The following is a 20,139-nucleotide window of genomic DNA, read 5'->3' as shown; positions in this document are numbered from 1 at the left end:
ACCATAATGATAGTGCCACGTCTGTTATTACAGGCAAAGTGGTAACACAGAACAGTAAATTAGCTGCAATCTCCATGTTAACCGCTTACAGTATATACTTCATTGACCGGGGTTGCCTTAGGGGGGTCTATACTTAGCGCCCTCTCATTTCTTCCCTCTATACAGTTGGGTGCCACCGATATTGTCCCTTATCATTTGACCCATTTAGGCCTGACCTCAAAATTTAAAAAAATCCTTCTAAATCCTCCAGTTTTCTGAAATAAATATTTTCACGATTTTTCAAAAATAGCAGACCAGAAGCTCGTAGCGCGCCACTCGGTGGCGCGCTATGAGCTTGTAGATCTGCTATTTTTCAATAGCTAAATTATAACAATGTTTAAAACACCAAAAGGGGTTCCCGCCCAAAATGGGTTAACTGTCCTTTTGCGCAGATCACGCAAACCTCAGCAAAAAGAAAAGGACAATATCGATGGCCTCCAACTGTACATGAGTGGTTCTCAACCAGTGGTCCGGGGACAACCACCAGTGGTCCGGGGACCACCACCAGTGGTCCTTGAGGGAGTTCCAGGTGGTCCCCATGCAGCTAAATGATAGAGAGTTGGTAACCAAATGAACGCTTATTAGATCTTTAACTCTCGAGAGCGTAAAATGAAACCAAATGGACCCTTGCAGGTCCATTTGGTTTCATTTTATGCTCTCAAGAGTTGAATTATTGTTAAACATCTGCATTACTTAATTTACAAGAAGTCTATACAATTAAAGAATGTAGAATAATTGTTATTTTGATCATCCTTTGCCTGTTATCTCTCCTAATGGTACCAACTTCCAACGACAACTACATATTCTTTAGTTTTGGGTCTGAGAGGCTAAATGCCATCAAATGGTGGTCCGTGGCTCAAATGCCAAATGAATAATGGGCCTTGGTGTAAAAAGGTTGACAACCACTGACTGCTCTACATCTATTATTTGCCAAAACCAGCTGATCTACAAGGTCACTCACAAAATGATGTGGTGCGTTTTTGAGCTTGTCGATCTGCTATTTGGCTGCTGAATGTTTGCCTATTACAACATGCCCAGAATAGGGACATGATGTGGCTAATGTAGTTAATGCGTTTCTCCCACATTTAAACTGTGGTTTCACAAAGATGACAATGTGCTGCAAGTCAGCTATTATTTCGCCGCACAGAGCCGCTCTCTCTCGATCGTTAATTAGTTCCGATGTCTCTGCAAATTGCGTTAGGGAAAATACAACAAGCACTGAATACCCTCAGTATGAAAACCTTATATAACAACGTGATTACCACAGTTTATCCTTCAGAGAAGGCATTGTTTCAGGTGATTCCATTGCGATTAAATAGGTTCACTTCTACTACACTACATCTCAGAGGCAAATATTTTACTTTTACTGAACTACATTTATATGAAACCTTTAGTTACTTTGTAGATATTATCATGACAAAACACACACATTACCCACTTCAGCCCTGTATACATCAGCCATTAAAAAAAAAAAAACTATGTCAATACTTTTGTACTTTTATTCAAGTACATTTTGAATTCCAGACTTTTACTTAACAGTAGTAACAGAGTATTTCTATAATGTAGTATTGATAATGAGTACATTTTCCACCACTGGTTACTGTTGACCATTTTCAAAGCATGCTGTGGTTTGTAATATTTTCAGGAAAGCCATTGGACTTTATTTCAGTACTACAGCATGGAAATCAACTTGACTGAGAATTTAGCAGAGAATGCTTCTTAATATCATTTTGATTTTCAAAAGTCACCCCCAAAATAGTCTCAGTAGAAAAGATTGATTTCCAAACCTAATGTATACGTCCATGCAAGATGTATGACATGCCCTGTGTTATGTTTAGCCAAATAATGTAATGACTTCACTTTGGAAATAATGTAAAACAGGACAATGTAAACAAAGACAAAATTGTGTTTATGTACAACATCAGGCTGAAGCTGTGAATAGACGACTTATGCACCTTTAAATTAACATAATGTGAAACAGTCATGACATTATTCAATTATATTATGTAATGGAGAGGCAAACAGTCTCATGTGTTTCTCAGCACACCGGTATGCCTTAGACTAATCAGGCTCGTCAGATGGCTAAATGAAAGGGCAGTGCCGTGTCAAGTAGCACGTAGCACACTCCACTGGTTTTAACAGTGAGCCTGCATGACACGGCTGGCATGCAGATAACAGCAGAGATTCCGGGAATGTTTTCTTGCTCACTGTACTCATTAGGGTTAAATCCATTATTGCAATCATTATTACAGTCTTTAAGGTCTCGATCAAAACGCATTTCGTTTATCCCTTAGTGGAGCATGCACTAGTATCACACGTACTGTTATGACTCAATTGTTTCAGTATGAAGAAAAGCATCCTCCCACAGTAATGAGAACTTCAAATTGTGTAATTCATATCTGATGCATCTCATTAAGCAACATAGAAAAAGCTCTTTAACTGAGTCAAGAAACGGGAAGTACAATTACGCAGATATCTGGTTAAACCTGTTTCAACCCGTTCCAAAGACACCAAACAACAGGATACAGTCAATGTGCAACATTTAAAAGATTGTACTGTAGTAGGTTATGTAACAACTACTTGAATATGATACCTGTGGTCTGATAAATTTAGCCCATTGACTGCAACTACTTGTGTGGGATGGGGGATAGACGATTTAAGCATCGGCTATTTAAGTCATACAATTTACAAGTTAGGCCTTTAACGGGCGTTCTTAATCCAGAGCCACTTACAGTAAGCAAGGTAAACACAAATAATACATCAAATGCACAGACATCATCATCATTTTTCGACCGCGGTCGAGATCATGGATTCCACAATGCTACGCCAGACTTCCCGGTCCTTCATTGCCACCCCCAGTTCCTGCCTAATGAAGCACCGGTCCTTCATTGCCACCCCCAGTTCCTGCCTACTGAAGCATGTGTCCCTAGCGATGACATCAGGGAACAAAAGCTTTCTACCTCTGGTCCGCCCTGAGGCAGGACTCCAGAGAAGAATGGAAGATATAACCTCATTGTCAGCTCTGTAGCAGGGCACATAAATAATCATCTAGGATTATAGGTAAAGCACAAGAGCCTATCATCAGTCTAAAGTTTACAACGTTTGTAAAGTTAAATATTGACATTATAGCAGTGAGTGAGACAACAGGCTGAAAAACAAAGCCAAGTGACACCTACTGTATGTACAAGTAACTCATATCTTTGCTTCGGGGGTCCCTGTAACAACAATATTTAGAAATGGGGGTCGGCAGCTAAGTTACATAATGTTGATATGGTTCTTGGCATGAAAAGGTTTGAGAACCACTGATATAGGAAAACTCTTAAGGTTCAGAAGACATTTTGTAGAATCTGCCTCAGCTCCTGTGTGTGTGATCAGAGCAGAGCAGTGACCACCGGTGCATAGCTGGTTGCCTGGCAACATCAAGATGGAAGGCGCTGCCAGCTGCGCTGCTTTGTGGACTGCAAAAAAGGCAGTGGTTCTCAAACTGGGGTCCATGGACTCTCAGGGTTCCTTGAGAGGGGTCAAAATTGGCCTTTGCAAGTCTGTATCTCTGACAGTGTACAAATGGACCATTTTTCCTATCCCCATTTGTCCTATAGGAATAGATCCTTTCTCTTAAGCCCAAACCACACCAAGGGTCATGTTGGGAGAAAACGGTTTTAAGGTAAACCACACCAATGCAACTCATTGAGTTGAAAGGAGTAGCATTGGTGTGGTTTACCTTAAAAATATTTTGTCACTCCCAAAGCGAACCTTTGGTGTGGTTTGGGCTTTAAACATCGGTGTTAAATGTTAACTAATAACTGATATGCAGACACATGTGATTATATGAGCACATTTCCTAATAATGACTCAACCGGTCAATCTGTTACCTTCTAGAGATTCTAGAGAACTCCCTTTTCTGTGGAATTCCTTGACCTCCGACAAGTAACAATGACGTGTCATCATATCATTTAGTGTGCCGTTTCTCAACTAGACTTCACTTTCCTACTAAATGCGTAGTCAGGGACCACATGCACTACCTTCACAGACCACCAGTTGAAAGGGTTTAGTTACTCCGTGGTGAGAAATAATACAAGAGAAGGACAGCTTGGCACGCGCAACAGAATGCAGCCTTAATTGTAACTAACTTGTACGTTTTTTTTTTGTAGAAGAGGCAAACTAATATCGTTTGCTTTGATTGCATAATTGATTGAACACGTACGGACCCGGTGTACTATATGATTTGATTTGGGTGTGTTCTAAATGAAGTTAGTGTTGATTATCGTGTATTAAACTAGGCCGAATTATAGTAAACTAATACTATTATACTAAAAAGGATAAAGATTAAGGGAAAAGAGACATTTTTACACTACAATAATGTTTCAAGTTTACACTGTATAAAAATAAATTACACAATAATCAACACAAATACTATATTTAGAACACACATGTTCAATCAATTAATCCATCAAAGCAAACGGCATAAACAATATTAGTTTGCCTCTTCTACAAAAAATAAAAGTTACAAGTTACAATTTTCTTGTATCATATACGTAGGCTACTTGTATTATTTCCCACCACAGAGTAACCTCGCATCAGACTATTCGAGTGTCGGTAGGCCAATCAGAGGCAGGCAAGGCGTTACCATGCCTCTGCCATGACCTCTGTGCTTGTTGGCAAGGCGTTAACATGCCTCTATGACCTCTGTGCTTGTTGGCAAGGCGTTACCATGCCTCCATGACCTCTGTGCTTGTTGGCACTCAAGCGTCAAGTGTTGGATTGGGGGAAAGTCCCTGCGACATACAGTACTAGCGTCATGGCTGGGGATGTACTTACATCAAGCCACCCTGCGTTTTGCTGTTCTGAATAGTGAAGGCTTTTGTACATTATTGATGGTGCCGTTTGTGATCGTTATTCCTGTACCTAGGCCTGTCACAATTATTACATAATCGCCAAATCAAAATTATTTGAGATAATCGCAATTATTTTTGCACAATCGTCAATCGTTTCCATGTTGAAATATGTCCATTCATTATTTAAAAAAAAAAATGAAATAGCAGAAATACCGATATACAAGCTTACAACACGGCACTTTGTAAGCTTGTAGATCAACTATTTCTGCATTGTTTGTATTTTTTTGTGAAAAGACAAAAACATTAAATGAGTCTTGATTTTGATTTTGATTTTTTGGTATATTTAAGTTATTTGTCATATCTGACCTGTGCAATTTGTGATTAAGAATCCTAAAAGGCAGTCTATGACAGAAATACAAATTGTAATGTTCCAATGTTCAATGCAAAGAACACAATAAAATCGTTAATCGCAGTAATTTGTGTGACAATTAATCGTCAACTTAAATGTCTAATTGTGACAGCTCTTCCTGTACCTGCTGTATGCTACAGTACTTTTTCTTTCCCTGAATTTGTAACTTAAGTGCTGTGCTGCCTCTGGCGACTGAATTACCCCCTGCAGGGATCAATGAAAGGTCTGTCTATTTTATGTACCCGTTAACCATAAACCATCACAATGTCAAATAAACACCAACTCACCATGTCCATTCGTTTATTTTCCTATGGTTAGAATGTTACGTACCTTCCCCCCCTTAGACCACCAGTCTGGAACGTTAACAAAAGCCATTGACGGGAAAATAGTACAGCTACAGTAGCTAGGAAATAACCAGTCATATGCATCTCCACTGGTATGGTCCTTTAAACTAAAGCAGTGGTTCTCAAACTGTGGGTGGGGACCCCCACATGATTTTGGGCCGGAGGGGTCCCAGATGAAGTGACTTTTAAGACCTTTTTAATACCAAAAATAAAAAACACCAAAAGAAAAGAAACAAGTCATTATATATCAGCTTGCATTCCATTCTCTTGCATATTCTACCTTAGTGGGGCTTTCTGTAGTCGCATTTGAACTGCAGTTTTAGTCATGGTGCGGTGGGGGAAGCGGGCTTAGTGTCCCATTGGCCGTGGGGCTTAGTGTCCCAGCAGACGGGGGAAATCAGCCGTAATGCACGCTGGGCAAGAGTGAGTGCATTGCTGGAATTTGGCCGAAAAGGTACCACTCAAGGAAATGACGTTGACGCTTTACAAATCTGTTTACATCCATGTATGAAGTATGAAGTGTTGCGATTGGTCGAAAAATATCGTATCCGGGGGAAATACATCTGACAGATGTTCCGGCCGACATTTCCGCCTATGCACTCTCCGCCTTATATTGTGACCAGGCTTTTCTCTTCACAGATGAGTAAGCCTGGGACCGAGGCTAGCCAGAAATATCCCATTGGCCATACAGGGCTATATCCCATTGGCTTAGATTAGAGGCCAGGAAATCATGAAATTCTCGCCACTACATGGCTACTACTAGACCACGTGACTAGACTAGAAAGTCTGATCATTGATCAGCTCTGCAAGCTGATAAAAACACCATTAGGCCAAATACATTTGACTTCTTTTAACAAAGTTTAAGTTTTTTATTTATTTTATCTTACAACTCTTTCTAAAAAAATAGAAAAAATAATATAAGAGGCAGAAAATAACTGATCTACAAGCTCGCAACGCTAGGCGTTGCGAGCTTGTAGATCTGCTATTTTCACAATAATCTATATTTATGTGTGTGAACCAGTCAAACAACTCATACAATTCCAAGTGCTTCTCAGGGTGGAGGGTCCCCAGTTCAAATATGTTATTTTGGGAGGTCCCTACTCCCCAGGTTTTGAGGGGCACTAGCCCCTCCTATGCACAGCTTTGTCCGTATGTCCGTTTGAGCACGGAATATGATTGTAGAGTAGAATGTGATGATTTGATTGGCTGAGCACGGAATGTGATGTATGATGATATATGATGATAAGAGCACCCCTCAATTCATACAAGTGTGATTTGTATTATTATTTTGGGGGGGTCCGCGGCCTGAAAAGGTTGAAAACCACCGCTTTAATATGCCAAGATGGCAGATCCAATAAGACTGGAACAGATTGGATCAGGATAACATAACACCAAGGCACATCAAACTCTAGCATTGAGAAACTGTCTATGATATGCTATCCTTATTGATTGTACCCATATTTAACTTGTTCTACATCAATTCACTTCTGAAATTCTTTGCTTGCCAAAGACGCAGTGTAACATCCCCTGCATTGACTTGTAGCAATAACTGCTGGAGAGCCAATACTTCAGTCAACTTTGTCCATAAGTCCCCATTTCTTGCATTCGTGAAAACAAGTCTCTTTTAATGTCGTCTCAAATGTCAGCCTCCATAAAGATGCTGAAGAGAGGGTGATGGGGTGTCCTCCACACAGAGCTCTCATAAAGATGCTGAAGAGAGGGTGATGGGGTGTCCTCCACACAGAGCTCTCATAAAGATGCTGAAGAGAGGGTGATGGGGTGTCCTCCACACAGAGCTCTCATAAAGATGCTGAAGAGAGGGTGATGGGGTGTCCTCCACACAGAGCTCTCATAAGACAAAAGGTCAGGCTCACAGTTCAGAGTTTTTTAAGCTCAGATGATTCCTCCCGACATAAATGAGTGTGTGCTATATCCAATAATTGTAATAACGTGTTGGATAATAGATTCCCATCGATTCCCAAGGACCTGAAATAAAGGAAAACAAAAAGCGGGAAAATGTGTGAACTCGTAATCGTAACAATGTGTAATAAAGCTGCCCCAACACATTTAAACCACTCGAAACCCATCTTCGCATTCCCTACCTAATCTTTTTTTTTTTACTTTAATAATTTCTAACCTTTTTTCCATCTATAAATGCATCACGTCTCTGTACGTGTGTACGTCTGTAATGCACGTAACTTGAGAACCGCTCTCCCCACCGACTTCAAGGCAGTGCAGTGCCCGGTGTCGAGTCAGTCTGACCCACGGTGGCCTGTTCTGACATCTCAACACTCCATAAAGTTAGCTTGTTGCTGTAAAGTGACTTCGAGTACTCAGAAAAGCACTAGGCTGGAATCTGGAAGACCAGATGAATATGCCAGTGCAAAACAAAATTGCCATCGGCAGAAGATTAGTCTGGCCCCGCTCCGTTGTGATTGGATTTCAATCCAAAGGAGCTTTATTGGCATGAGAAAACATACGTTTACAACTTTACATTGCCAAAGCAAGTGTCAAAAACTCAAAATACAATAAAAACAGTTAAAAATGGGGAACTTATATACAGTTGGAGGTGGTACAGCATTTTGTAAACAGAGCTATGATTGGATTGCACTGCCCCCGAAGTTGGGGTGCACCAATCAGGAACCGGTATGTAAATATGGAGTGTGTTTATCACCGGAGGCATTTTTTCCCCCTCCACACAGAGAGTCTAAGAAACTAATATCTACGCAGTCTGGCCAAGCCAGACTAGAAAGGCTAACTGTTATGGGCAGTGGACAACTACTGAATATCACCCGGGGAGAAGTTGGTGCTCAGTGTCTTGCTCAAGGACACTTCGCCACAAAAGGTCAGTTTATGCTTTGAGTGTCGAACGATGCATCACACTGTGCCTCTCAGGACATTGTGACTCATGAATGTTCAGACTGTCTGTCTACCACTTGCCTACAGCAAACATATAAACAAGGAAGGGACTGTAGTCTGTAGTTTTGTGCATCTCCTTGTGGTAATATGGAGCACTGGAGCTTGCTTAGTTTTCCTCAAATTATGCAACATTTTCTAAGGCATCTGCAACCCTTCATTCCATCACAGAGGTACGTGACAGCATCTGCAAAGGTCCTACCAGAAACCAGACACATCTGCCATGTGAAGCCTCAGTCAGACACGTCATGTAAAGCATACTGATTGACCATATCCTACTCTTTCCAAAACATTTGTGGATCACAGTCCAATTTTTATGGGTCACGACTAATCCCATTTCTTCCACGATTGTTTTTTAAATAAAAAATAAAAAAATGTAAAACATAGAAATTATATGAATAAAACATTTTAAATGAGTAGTGAAAATAGCCGATCGCGCCACGTTGTGAGCTTGTAGATATGCTGTAGTTTGTGTCCCAGGCAAACGTATAATTTCTCTTTTGGGACTTGAGCTAAAAGGTTTGGGGACAACTGCCTTAAGCCATGATTAAACCGTGAAATGTCCTGTTCCCAAATGACCGCACTACCTCCTGAGCCACAGCCATTACTACTAGCCATTTAAATGAATTTCAAAATAAGGTTTTACAGGATGTGAGAAGATTGCCTTTTACCTACCTCCACAGTTAAATCAACTGCACGGCTCCACTCGACACCAGTGGTGCTATGGTTTTGTACCGCATCAGATGCTGGGAGCCCTCCTCGAGATCTACCACATACTCTCTGGGGACACAAACCGTTTTGAAAGTGGACAATGTTAATAAGTCAATTGTTATTCAGAAATCTCCAGATACGAGAATGCATGAAGGTTAACACTGCCACCTACTGTACTGTATCTTAACCGGTGGTGGGGCAAGAAATTGCGTGTCATGGACTGTATTCAGGTTTTCATTCCAACAACGTGAATGAACACTACAACAGCTGATTTCATGATTACTTTGTGTTGTAATCTAAATACTGGACCCTTGTCTGGTTCTGACAGACAGGTAGTGTGTGCAGGCTGGGTGGTGTGTGACAATCCTGTTGAAGTATTGCTTTGGTACGGCGACTGCGGCAGCGGCCGGCGGGTACCCGGGAGAACAAATTAACGAGACACGAGACAGTATCACGCTAAGGTTCACAAAGTTTTATTACACAAACAGGAAACATATATAGTGCTGGATCATAATGACGTAACAATAAGATATGAGACAGAAGAACGTGCCTACTGCAGCAAGGCTGACCTTGCTGCCGCCGAGATGTCTCTCGTAGCCTATCTATAAAGTATGCTACAGTACCGGCAGTACACAATACATATCACGTACACTGTATCTCAAGTACATAGACTAAGATGTACTGTGCATGGGCTAATATCATAACACTTTGTTCTACACTCTCTGCTTTAAAAGCAGTGAAGTCAGAAAGTGAACGTGTAGTGTCGGGGCTGTGACGAAACCTTAAAATAGCCTTGGGCCTCCAGGCCGTGTAACTGAACACCCCTGGCCTAGATAACAGTGCAAAATGCCTGGTGAAATATCAACGGAACGCGAGACGATGAAGGAGATGACCCTACCTCTGGTCGTCTGTTTCAGGCTCCACCATGATGTTGTCCTGTCTCTCCTTGACTCGCAAGAACACAAAGGAGTCCAAGCAGGGCTCGGGAACTGGGGGAATATCGAATAAAACCCCATTTAAAATAAACGAAAATGCATGCGACATCCAACACGCATTTTAAAGCAATTTCCTTCTGGGTCAATAAAGTATCTATCTGCAATGTGATATTCATCCATGTTCTATTACAGATAGAAAGCCTTTACCTGCTTTCTGCATGTCCACTGACTGTAGGTTGGGTGGCATGTGTTTCAGAGCTACAGCCTTCAGGTAGGTTTCTGTGTTCGCAAAGTATCTGCACAGAAAAAAAAAGAAAGGAAAAAAGAAACGTTTATGCTTTATGCAGAGCATCAGGAAAACATGAAATAAATAAACAATAACGTAGAAGGGGTAAAACACCTCTAGCAAACACACAGCTATCTATCCCTTCTTTCTCCTCTTCCCATCATAATGAAAAATGAAATTACACTCACTCTTTGGCAAAGGCAAACTCTTCAGGCGAAAGGAATGATGGATCTCCCTGGGCTCGAGACTTCTCTTTCTCAAGGACATGAGGGAAGAACTTCTCAATCTAAATTAAATTCAGGTTTTCACAGATGGCATTAACAATTTGCTGTATATAGCAGCATTCTTGCTTTTCTGAATTTGTCTCTCTCAGTTATGTAGCTACGGGTACGATGTCTCTTGCAACAGTTAAGGTTATTAGAACGTGCAAACAACGAAGATGGTGCTTATTAGTCAAGTCAAGTGCCAGTTAAAATTAAAATTCATTTTTGATAAATCTGAAATAGCTTGGAAATAAGTTTTTTTTTGCTGATGACAGAGAAAAAGAGAAACCGCAATAATCTACAGGCAGGAGCTCATGCAAGTATTATTTGGTTGTCTGCACCCTCGAGGCCTCATGAAATGTTTTGAGTCACTGGCAGGGCTGACCTTTTGCAGGCGAGAGCGCAAATAGCTGCTGAGGACAAAGCGTATCCTGTCTATCTCCATGCGATGCACGCTCGCCTTCATGTCGCCTTTCCTCGTCCGCTGCAGGTTGGCCTCCTGTGAAGGGAAAGGTTGTGAAGCTCAGTGGTGGAAAAAGTATCCAAAGCTGCACAAAGCCCCAAGATGATGTAGTGCCAGCCAAATGTTTGTGGAAAGAAATGTACCCTGCTGTGTTACGAAACCTGATCAAATGTATAGATTTATGTGAAGGTTAACAGACTTGTAGCACTTTCTAATCCTGCTAAGAGCTCTGTTAGGCCGTTAGGTCTGTTTCAGATTTAATTGAAGGAATAGCCTCTTGAGATGCAGCATCTCATTTTAGAGGGGGACCCGTAACACACGAACAAGATACTATGATACTACTTTACAAGTACTGTAATCGTTCCACATACTATTCTTTCTTTGACACGGTACACACACTTCATTAAAAATAAAAATCCTGAAAAAGTGCACTAAACATTTTTAACACAATAGGTTTATGATTAGCGGGTTTTTTACGTTTCATAATTTCAAATAAATGTATACACACACACACACACACACACACACACACATCCAGCAAAAATGAATTTGCAGTGTGAGACTACCCTACCAGTTCCATTTTACAAAGCTTACAATTCAGGAGGCAACTGAATTATGAAATTGACCAGAACCAAAAAGTCTGGACTATATTTGACATCCATACTGTACATTTGTGTTACATAAGTGTCCCATATGCACTTAATGGACAGCTTACACAAATAGATGGATGCATGCATGCATGATGCAGCTAATGATGCATACTGTATGTCACGTTTTTAGCTATAGCTTGGCTAATGATGCTTTCTGTTCTGCTTATCATGTCATGTCTAACTCAAAAGTCCCTAGTAATCACATCTACTCTATACGTACTCTATGCTACCCTGAAAAGCTGATAGAATGGGATGCTGGTGTTTCGGCTGGTATGAATCTGACATAGCTATTCTTCTACATCAGGGGTCTTCAATGTTTTTCAGCCGGACCCAGCGGAGAGTGAGATGAAGCAGGGACCCTCACATATTGTATAAAATCTAACTTTTTCATAGATTTCATATTTGTTGGATTCATGTTATGTGTATTTTCTGACATTTAACCATTTAAACCAGGGGTCCTCAATAGACGGACCGCGGTCCACGACCGTGCTGCGGACCACGACCGTGAATCCACCTCTCTGTGGACCCTGGACCCTTTTTTTTGTTCTTTGTGCCTCAACACAATACCTCTAATTTGCTGTGCATTTTTGGAGGGGAATATTTGTGAAACATTCTATTTCCATACTCTGCACCCCAGTATTGGTTGGTTGGGAGGGGATCCGATTTGTATAAGCTTGCCTTGGTGTGACTGTACTAAACAGGCATAGAGCCCCGCTCTCCACTGGCCGCTGCGTGGCCCGCGCCGCGCTCATGGGACCGGACCTTAGTCTTTTTCAAAAAATATTAGTGGACCTTCAGCATTTCTAGTTGAGGACCCCTGATTTAAACCATCAATACTCAGTAAAGTTGACCTTTCACGTGTGGTGTATTATGAATCATAGCATATCACACACGTCTTTGCCTAAAATATCTGATCTACAAGCACACAATGCCTAGCACTGTGAGGCCTTGCGAGCTTGTAGCAGACTCGACTCCTGGATGAAATGACTGAGGGGGGAGTTGTAAATGGCAAGGGGGCACATCATTTTTTATAAAACAATATGTACATAAAACTGAGGGGGGCAGAATTTGCAACTGAGGCTGCCAGGCCCGGCTCTGGCACCGCCGTTGCAAGCTGCAATCTTTTGCTAAAGTTCTCCTCAGAATAGGGATGTGAGGATTCAGGATTCAAGTAAACATAACAAGTGCAAAAAAAATGTTGCTCTTTATCGTAAAGAACAATTCTTTTGGCAAGTGTCTGACAGTGTGCGGGACCTCTTCTTTGTTTTTCAAAGATACCCTTTTTAATATAAGCTCTATTGCCCTACGCACCTGTCACTAGCCTTTTGAGGTGTGCATCGGCCTTTTGCTATAAAATTAAGTAGTTAAAAATGCAGCATCTCATTTTAGAGGGGGACCCGTAACACACGAACAAGATACATAAAACGTACAGTACACAGATACAGACAATATATACAGATACATACATACATACATAAATACACAGACAGCTTGCTCAGCCTCTCCCACCCACCCAACCAACCACCCACCACATCATCAGCTGTTAAGCAACAGAGGTATGAAAGTGCAAATACGAGTTAAATACGGTGAATGTGCTATAACTGATACTTCAAAAGCATAAACAAGGTGAGTCAAGGTCATGGATGGTCAGGATGCAATCGATCTAAGAGATAGAGGAAGATTATTCCAATCAAATGGGGCTTTATAACAGAAAGACCTCCGTCCAACCTCGTTGAAGATCTTTGGTATTTTAAAGTAAGGGTATTGTAGATGTCTAAGTGGATATGATGTCATCTAAGCTATGGAGCCACTGGCGCTCTAGCCTGTATGTAGAGATAAGGCTGATGTCCTGCCTACGTATGTCCCCCTTGTTTGTTTATTTATTGTTTTTTGTTTATTCTTTTGTCTATATGTTTTATGTGTTCTGCACTATGGACCCGCCTTGTGAGTGTCTTGAATACATTTTGAATTGAATTGAATATTCACAATTTTTACTCAAGTAAAAGTATCAATACTGCAATATAGAAATACTCGTAATAATAGTGCAAGTCCTGACTTTTTTTTACTTGTGTAATTCAAAATGTACTTGAGTAAAAGTACAAAATCAAAATGTACTAATGTACCGAAAGTAAAAGTACTCATTATGCAGAATGTCCCGTTTCAAGTTTTCAAATGTATAAAGATCTTTTGAAAATAGCAGATCTACAAGCTCGCGATGCAACACATTGTGAGCTTGTAGATACGGTAGGCTATTTTCAAATAGCCATTAGCCAATAGGGCTAAAGTGATTAATGTATGTTTTGTAAAGGTTGTGAAGACTCGTGATGCTCTCATAAATCAAATGCACTAGGACGGGTCTGTGGGTTCAAAACATGGCCAGTAAAAATAACCGGACTGCAGCATCACGAGTCTTCAGACCTCTATGTATGTTGTACACTTGCTGTTGTTGCAGTTCATCGTTAAACACAGCTGTACCTTTGGCTGCATAAACATCTTCCTCAACAGATGTTGTTCTACTATATCTGATATGTTACACAGTGATGCAAATAGCCTGCATCCTGCATCCTTAAAGTACAAACCACACCTTGGGACAAAAACGTTTTTAAGATCAACCACACAAATGCAACTCATTGCAACTCAATGAGTTGCATTAGTGTGGTTGACCTTGAAAACCGCCTTGTCCAGTCTCGACCCTTTGGTGTGGTTTGGGCTTTAGACTCACTAAATTGAGAAATGACGCAATCCTGTCACCCTCTGGGGATCTTGGGATGCAATACTGTACTCCGTACTGTACTCTAACGATGTTGGAATGTCCCTGGGACCCATCTAAAAGACCACCCCTGGGTCCCGGGACCCATTACATTGAAAACCTATTTACATCACTGGTTACAACAGTAAATGACAGTCAAGCAATAGAACTGAGCTAATAAAGATGTACTTTAACAAAAGAAAATTACTTATAAGCTTTAGATTTTGTAGATTTCAGGAAAGTACTGTATATACACATACATACATATAATATCTCTATCTGGGTTTTTGTGTGGGTTTTTTTAAGATTTCTTGGGAGCTTTTATGCCTATATTATGGATAGGACAGTTAGGCTGACAAGAAATGGTGATTGATGGGGAGTGACACGCAGCAAAGGCCGTTAACTTGGGATCGGGACTCGAACCCACGACCACTACGCCAGCGGTCTGGGCCTTTTTGGAACTTTGGTGTATACAAGAATGCAAATGTGCAGAACAGAGCTGGGTAACAACAGACATTATACATACTATATACTGTAACTCAGAGGAGGGGGCTGTACAGTATACGGTTACATTTACCATATGAGTTAGCTGTTCCATCACGCACTCCACCAGCTCAGATTTGTTCTCCAGCAACTCCGGAGAGAACTTCTCATTCAGCCAAGCCTGTGCAGGGAAATGGATATTACAGTGAGTTTAACCAAACCTCAGAGAACTTCTCATTCAGCCAAGCCTGTGCAGGGAAACAGACATTACAGTGACTGTTTAAAGACATTACAGTGACTTTAAACAAAGCTCAAAGTAAACCTGTACCTGCAGGACAGTATCTACTTGGGATGGGTCTGATACTCTGATTAAACGATTAATCGTTAATAGGATCAAAATCAAAAACTTTAAAACAAAATATATAATACTTGAATGCTATATGTGCAATGTTGAGTACAGTGCTACAGTTGAGTACAGTGCTACAGTGCTACAGTTTTAATAAAAACCTTGAACCTTACAGGCCTACCAAAGTGTGCCTGCATTATTGGTATTGATATCTGTTATCATTAGCCTGAGTCTTCGATCCATCATGCAAGAATAAAAACTAAAATGCAGTCTTGGTGTGTGCGACCCATTACCTTTATTTCCAGTAATAAAAACAGCCACCCCCGCTGACGATCGATTAATCGTAAATATTGAATTATAGTAATAGATTTTCATTTTGGACACTTTTACACATCCCTAGTATCTATCTACTAACCTTGCACCTGTTCCTGTACACTTCTATCAGCGAACACAAGATGTATGAACTTCCCTCTGTACAGTAACATCTCCCTGTCCAACATTCCAAGTGACTTTTAATAGTGTTTTCTCCCTCTACTCCTGATACTAGAGTTGACTTGTAGAATGACCTACCCTCAGGACTGTAGACTCACACTCCTCAACTTCGGCCACAGTCTGATACAGGGTTCCTACACATTTTGTGAGGGTGTGCCACTGTGCCACTGTGCCCCGCTTACCTGGTATCCTAGTTACTTTGTAGCACTACATTATCTTTGCATTCATTTTACATGTCCATTTAGCATTTACCCTGTCATGTCACTGAGTTTGTGCCTTTTAACTTTAGTCTAGACGACCACCTTGACGCAGCCTTCCCTGCAGCAAAAGTAGGTAGGTAGTAAGTAGTAGACATCTTGCGAAATCAGTGCAGCAACATAATCCAAGAACTGGAGGCCAGGTCAGACCGCCACGACCAGCACTGTCCCTGACCAGTGTGCGGACAGACATCTCAACTGTTGGGGGCTTGACATTGCTCCAAAGATGCCATACATACCTGGCACGTTGCAAAGGATCTATATTACAATGTCAGGCTCCTACTTGGCCGAACCCCCCGAACCCACCTCACCCCTGCCCACTTTGACAGACTGGCATGGCTTAGGGTCGGCGACAGAGTACAGCATCTTGCAATGGGTCTGGTCCACAAGATTCGATACTCCACCAAGATACCCATGTACCTGTCTAGATACTTCCTTAATGTTAACGAAGTCCACACCCACAACACCAGAGGGAGTGCAACGAACCATGTACAACCCAGATTCGGCACAAACAAGGGACTAAATTCTTTTCGCTCCTATGCCACCAAAATGTGGAACGCCCTACCAACAGTCATTAAGACATGCGAATCCCTTGACTCCTTCAAAACCGCTCTCAAAGGGCACCTACGGATGGCTGCAATTCGAAACTGGCCCCTGTAAAATCTGAATCCCCCCCCACCCCCCCCCCCCCCCTTTTCCCCTCACTGTATATGTTTCTTTTCCCTTTTTACCTCCATTATGATGAATTCCTGTTCTGTTCTTTGTCTATATAGAAGTATCTATTTGTACGTCTCTAAATGTTTTGATGAATTGAACATGGTGGACCCTGTTGTAAACAAGTGTAATGCTTAATTGGGTCGTCCACTCACAGTTAACAGCCTTTGTTTGTGCTTGAAATGTACTGTAATTCTGCAAACTGTTAATAAAATTTTCAATCAATCAATCAATCAATGTGAAAAGCCAAAAAAACATCCTGGGGAAATTGTGACAGGTGTGCCATAGAGTCACTGCACTGGCGATAATGATCTTTGTCACTGATTCAGTGCGTGGGTGTGTGTGTGTGTGTGTGTGTGTGTGTGTGTGTGTGTGTGTGTGTGTGGGTGTGAGTTACAGTTTGATGTTAAGCAAAGTGGTTCAGAATTATGCTGCGTGTAGTTTGATATAGACAGATAGAGAGATAGTCCAGTAGTTGCTGTGTAAAAACTTAACATTTAGTTTACCTTTTCTGTATTGGGAGTCTGTCCGGAAACTAGGGTGCCCGAACAGTGGAAGGTGCAAATGTGTGCATTTCAGGCATGTATATCTATTGTGTATTTATTAAAAAGGATCTTGTCTTATTATCCCCCCCCCCCCCAGTAGCCGCAATTTGCAACTCTAGATTTTTTTATAATGGGATGAATCTAGAGTTGGCAGTTGCAATACCCTCCATTGACTCCCCACTCATCATTTTGCGTTTGCGATCTGCTCGTCTTAAACATCGTTAAACTCACCAACATTGCAGCTGTAGTCCAAGCTTGAATTATTCTCTTTCAATCTGCAAAGCTTGTTTTTCATAAAAATCCCCCGTAGACATGTTATGAGCTACTTTCTGTCAAGACATTCTGTGCAAGTGATTCTTTTTCTAAGTGCTGGAGTTTGGAAGCGCTTGTCGTAAGTCCCTGAACGTCTCTGCATGCATCTGTTTCGCATTTGCACATAATGCAGGAGGCAGCAGCGCGACCCCTTAATACAAACGAGCGCTTCCAAACTCCAACATTTCTTCTTCTTGACATAAAGTAGCTCATAACATGTCTACGGGGGATTTTTATGAAAAACAAGCTTTGCAGATTGAAAGAGAATAATTCAAGCTTGGACAACAGCTGCAATGTTGGTGAGTTTAACGTCGTTTAAGACGAGCAGATCGCAAACGCAAAATGATGAGTGGGGAGTCAATGGAGGGTATTGCAACTCTAGATTCATCCCATTATAAAAAAATCTAGAGTTGCAAATTGCGGCTACCCCCCCAGCCACTTTCGGGACCCTCGACCCTAGTAGTTTGTATCATGTATTTGGGACGTCGGTACCCGAGGGCACATGATAAAAACTGGGGACCCCCCAAAATCATGTAGCCAACTCACAGGTTGAGATTCAGAACCACTGCTCTAAACTTCAAACACTCACGACTCACTCTTGCAGCTTTCTTACCTACCACTAGGCGAGGTGGTGGCGGGGTAAGTAAACAAGGATCATTTAATGACAGATAAAGGATCGTTTCAATGACAGGTGGGGAAAAGTAAAGAATGTACCTCTTCTAGTTTAGCGATCAGCTCTGCGGGGGTCATCACGTCCTCATCCTGACGGCCGCTGGAGTCGCTGCCAGCGTCAGACAAAACGTCCGACATATTTACACTGTGTGCAGACAAAAAAACATATATATACTAAATAAACAGGTGTGGTTAAGACAGCTGGTGGATTTACTTTAGTTTATATATAACCTTACAACGCGCTATAAATATAATAGTATCGCCAAATCCAAGGCTACAGTGAATACTAGCTCTAACTGTAAACATGCATTGCAGAAAGCAGCAGAAGCACGGCTTCCTGGTTCCGGTTGATACTCGCGCCACAAAAACAGTAGCTTCGTGAGAATCAAAATGCGCATAAGTGCGCATGTTGCATTGATCGAACCAGAGGCTCTGGAATATCGAACCATAAACTGTAGTGTAAAGGAAAAAAGAAAAGGAAAAAAACAATAATAATAATAATAATAATAATAATAATAATAATGATAATGATAATGATAATAATAATAATAATAATAATAATAATAATAATAATAATAAAAACTTTCGTAAAGATTCAATTTGCCAATAATTAATCCGCTATTTTCTATGATACTACTTTACAAGTACTGTAATCGTTCCACATACTATTCTTTCTTTGACACGGTACACACACTTCATTAAAAAGAAAAATCCTGAAAAAGTGCACTAAACATTTTTAACACAATAGGTTTATGATTAGCGGGTTTTTTACGTTTCATAATTTCAAATAAATGTATACACACACACACACACACACACACACACACACATCCAGCAAAAATGAATTTGCAGTGTGAGACTACCCTACCAGTTCCATTTTACAAAAATTACAATTCAGGAGGCAACTGAATTATGAAATTGACCAGAACCAAAAAGTCTGGACTATATTTGACATCCATACTGTACATTTGTGTTACATAAGTGTCCCATATGCACTTAATGGACAGCTTACACAAATAGATGGATGCATGCATGATGCAGCTAATGATGCATACTGAATGTCACGTTTTTAGCTATAGCTTGTCTAATGATGCTTTCTGTTCTGCTTATCATGTCATGTCTAAATCAAAAGTCCCTAGTAATCACATCTACTCTATGCGTACTCTCTGCTACCCTGAAAAGCTGATAGAATGGGATGCTGGTGTTTCGGCTGGTATGAATCTGACATAGCTATTCTTCTACATCAGGGGTCTTCAATGTTTTTCAGCCGGACCCAGCGGAGAGTGAGATGAAGCAGGGACCCTCACATATTGTATAAAATCTAACTTTTTCATAGATTTCATATTTGTTGGATTCATGTTATGTGTATTTTCTGACATTTAACCATTTAAACCAGGGGTCCTCAATAGACGGACCGCGGTCCACGACCGTGCCGCGGACCACGACCGTGAATCCACCTCTCTGTGGACCCTGGACCCTTTTTTTTGTTCTTTGTGCCTCAACACAATACCTCTAATTTGCTGTGCATTTTTGGAGGGGAATATTTGTGAAACATTCTATTTCCATACTCTGCACCCCAGTATTGGTTGGTTGGGAGGGGATCCGATTTGTATAAGCTTGCCTTGGTGTGACTGTACTAAACAGGCATAGAGCCCCGCTCTCCACTGGCCGCTGCGTGGCCCGCACCGCGCTCATGGGACCGGACCTTAGTCTTTTTC

General features: G+C 41.2%; 1 protein-coding gene across 2 annotated transcripts; it reads right to left on the bottom strand.

The window, feature by feature from the left end:
• Window positions 1-5,566: 5,566 nt before the first annotated feature.
• gins4 (GINS complex subunit 4 (Sld5 homolog)) lies at window positions 5,567-18,782 on the bottom strand. Of its 2 annotated transcripts, none has more exons than XR_013791284.1 (9): window positions 18,464-18,773; window positions 15,178-15,264; window positions 11,124-11,237; window positions 10,664-10,761; window positions 10,397-10,485; window positions 10,153-10,243; window positions 9,219-9,323; window positions 6,729-7,613; window positions 5,567-6,190 (listed from the first exon to the last, which is right to left on the bottom strand). XR_013791284.1 is itself a non-coding variant. In XM_079516482.1 (9 exons), exons 2-8 carry the CDS (start codon window positions 18,557-18,559, stop codon window positions 9,227-9,229), a joined length of 672 nt encoding a protein of 223 aa, XP_079372608.1. In that variant the 5' UTR covers window positions 18,560-18,566; window positions 18,658-18,782; the 3' UTR covers window positions 5,567-7,613; window positions 9,219-9,226. The 2 variants fall into 2 exon arrangements, 1 of the variants encoding a protein (XP_079372608.1); XM_079516482.1 differs by having other exon boundaries at window positions 5,567-7,613; window positions 18,464-18,566; window positions 18,658-18,782.
• Between the last annotated feature and the right edge of the window lie 1,357 nt (window positions 18,783-20,139).

The sequence above is a fragment of the Electrona antarctica genome, assembly GCF_951216825.1.
Source record: "Electrona antarctica genome assembly, chromosome: 12".
In the NCBI taxonomy this organism is placed as follows: Eukaryota; Metazoa; Chordata; class Actinopteri; order Myctophiformes; family Myctophidae; genus Electrona; species Electrona antarctica.
This window is presented reverse-complemented; position numbering and strand designations above follow the sequence as displayed.

Bases quoted from the DNA above. Each gene is read 5' to 3' on its own strand.
- gins4 (XM_079516482.1), bottom strand. From the start codon at position 18,559: ATGTCGGACGTTTTGTCTGACGCTGGCAGCGACTCCAGCGGCCGTCAG. The intron at 10,762-11,123 runs GTCAGCCCTGCC...AATTTAATTTAG, and splicing joins TGCGCTCTCGCCTGCAAAAG to ATTGAGAAGTTCTTCCCTCA. The intron at 9,324-10,152 runs GTAGGGTCATCT...TTGTGTCCCCAG, and splicing joins CCTGAAACAGACGACCAGAG to AGAGTATGTGGTAGATCTCG.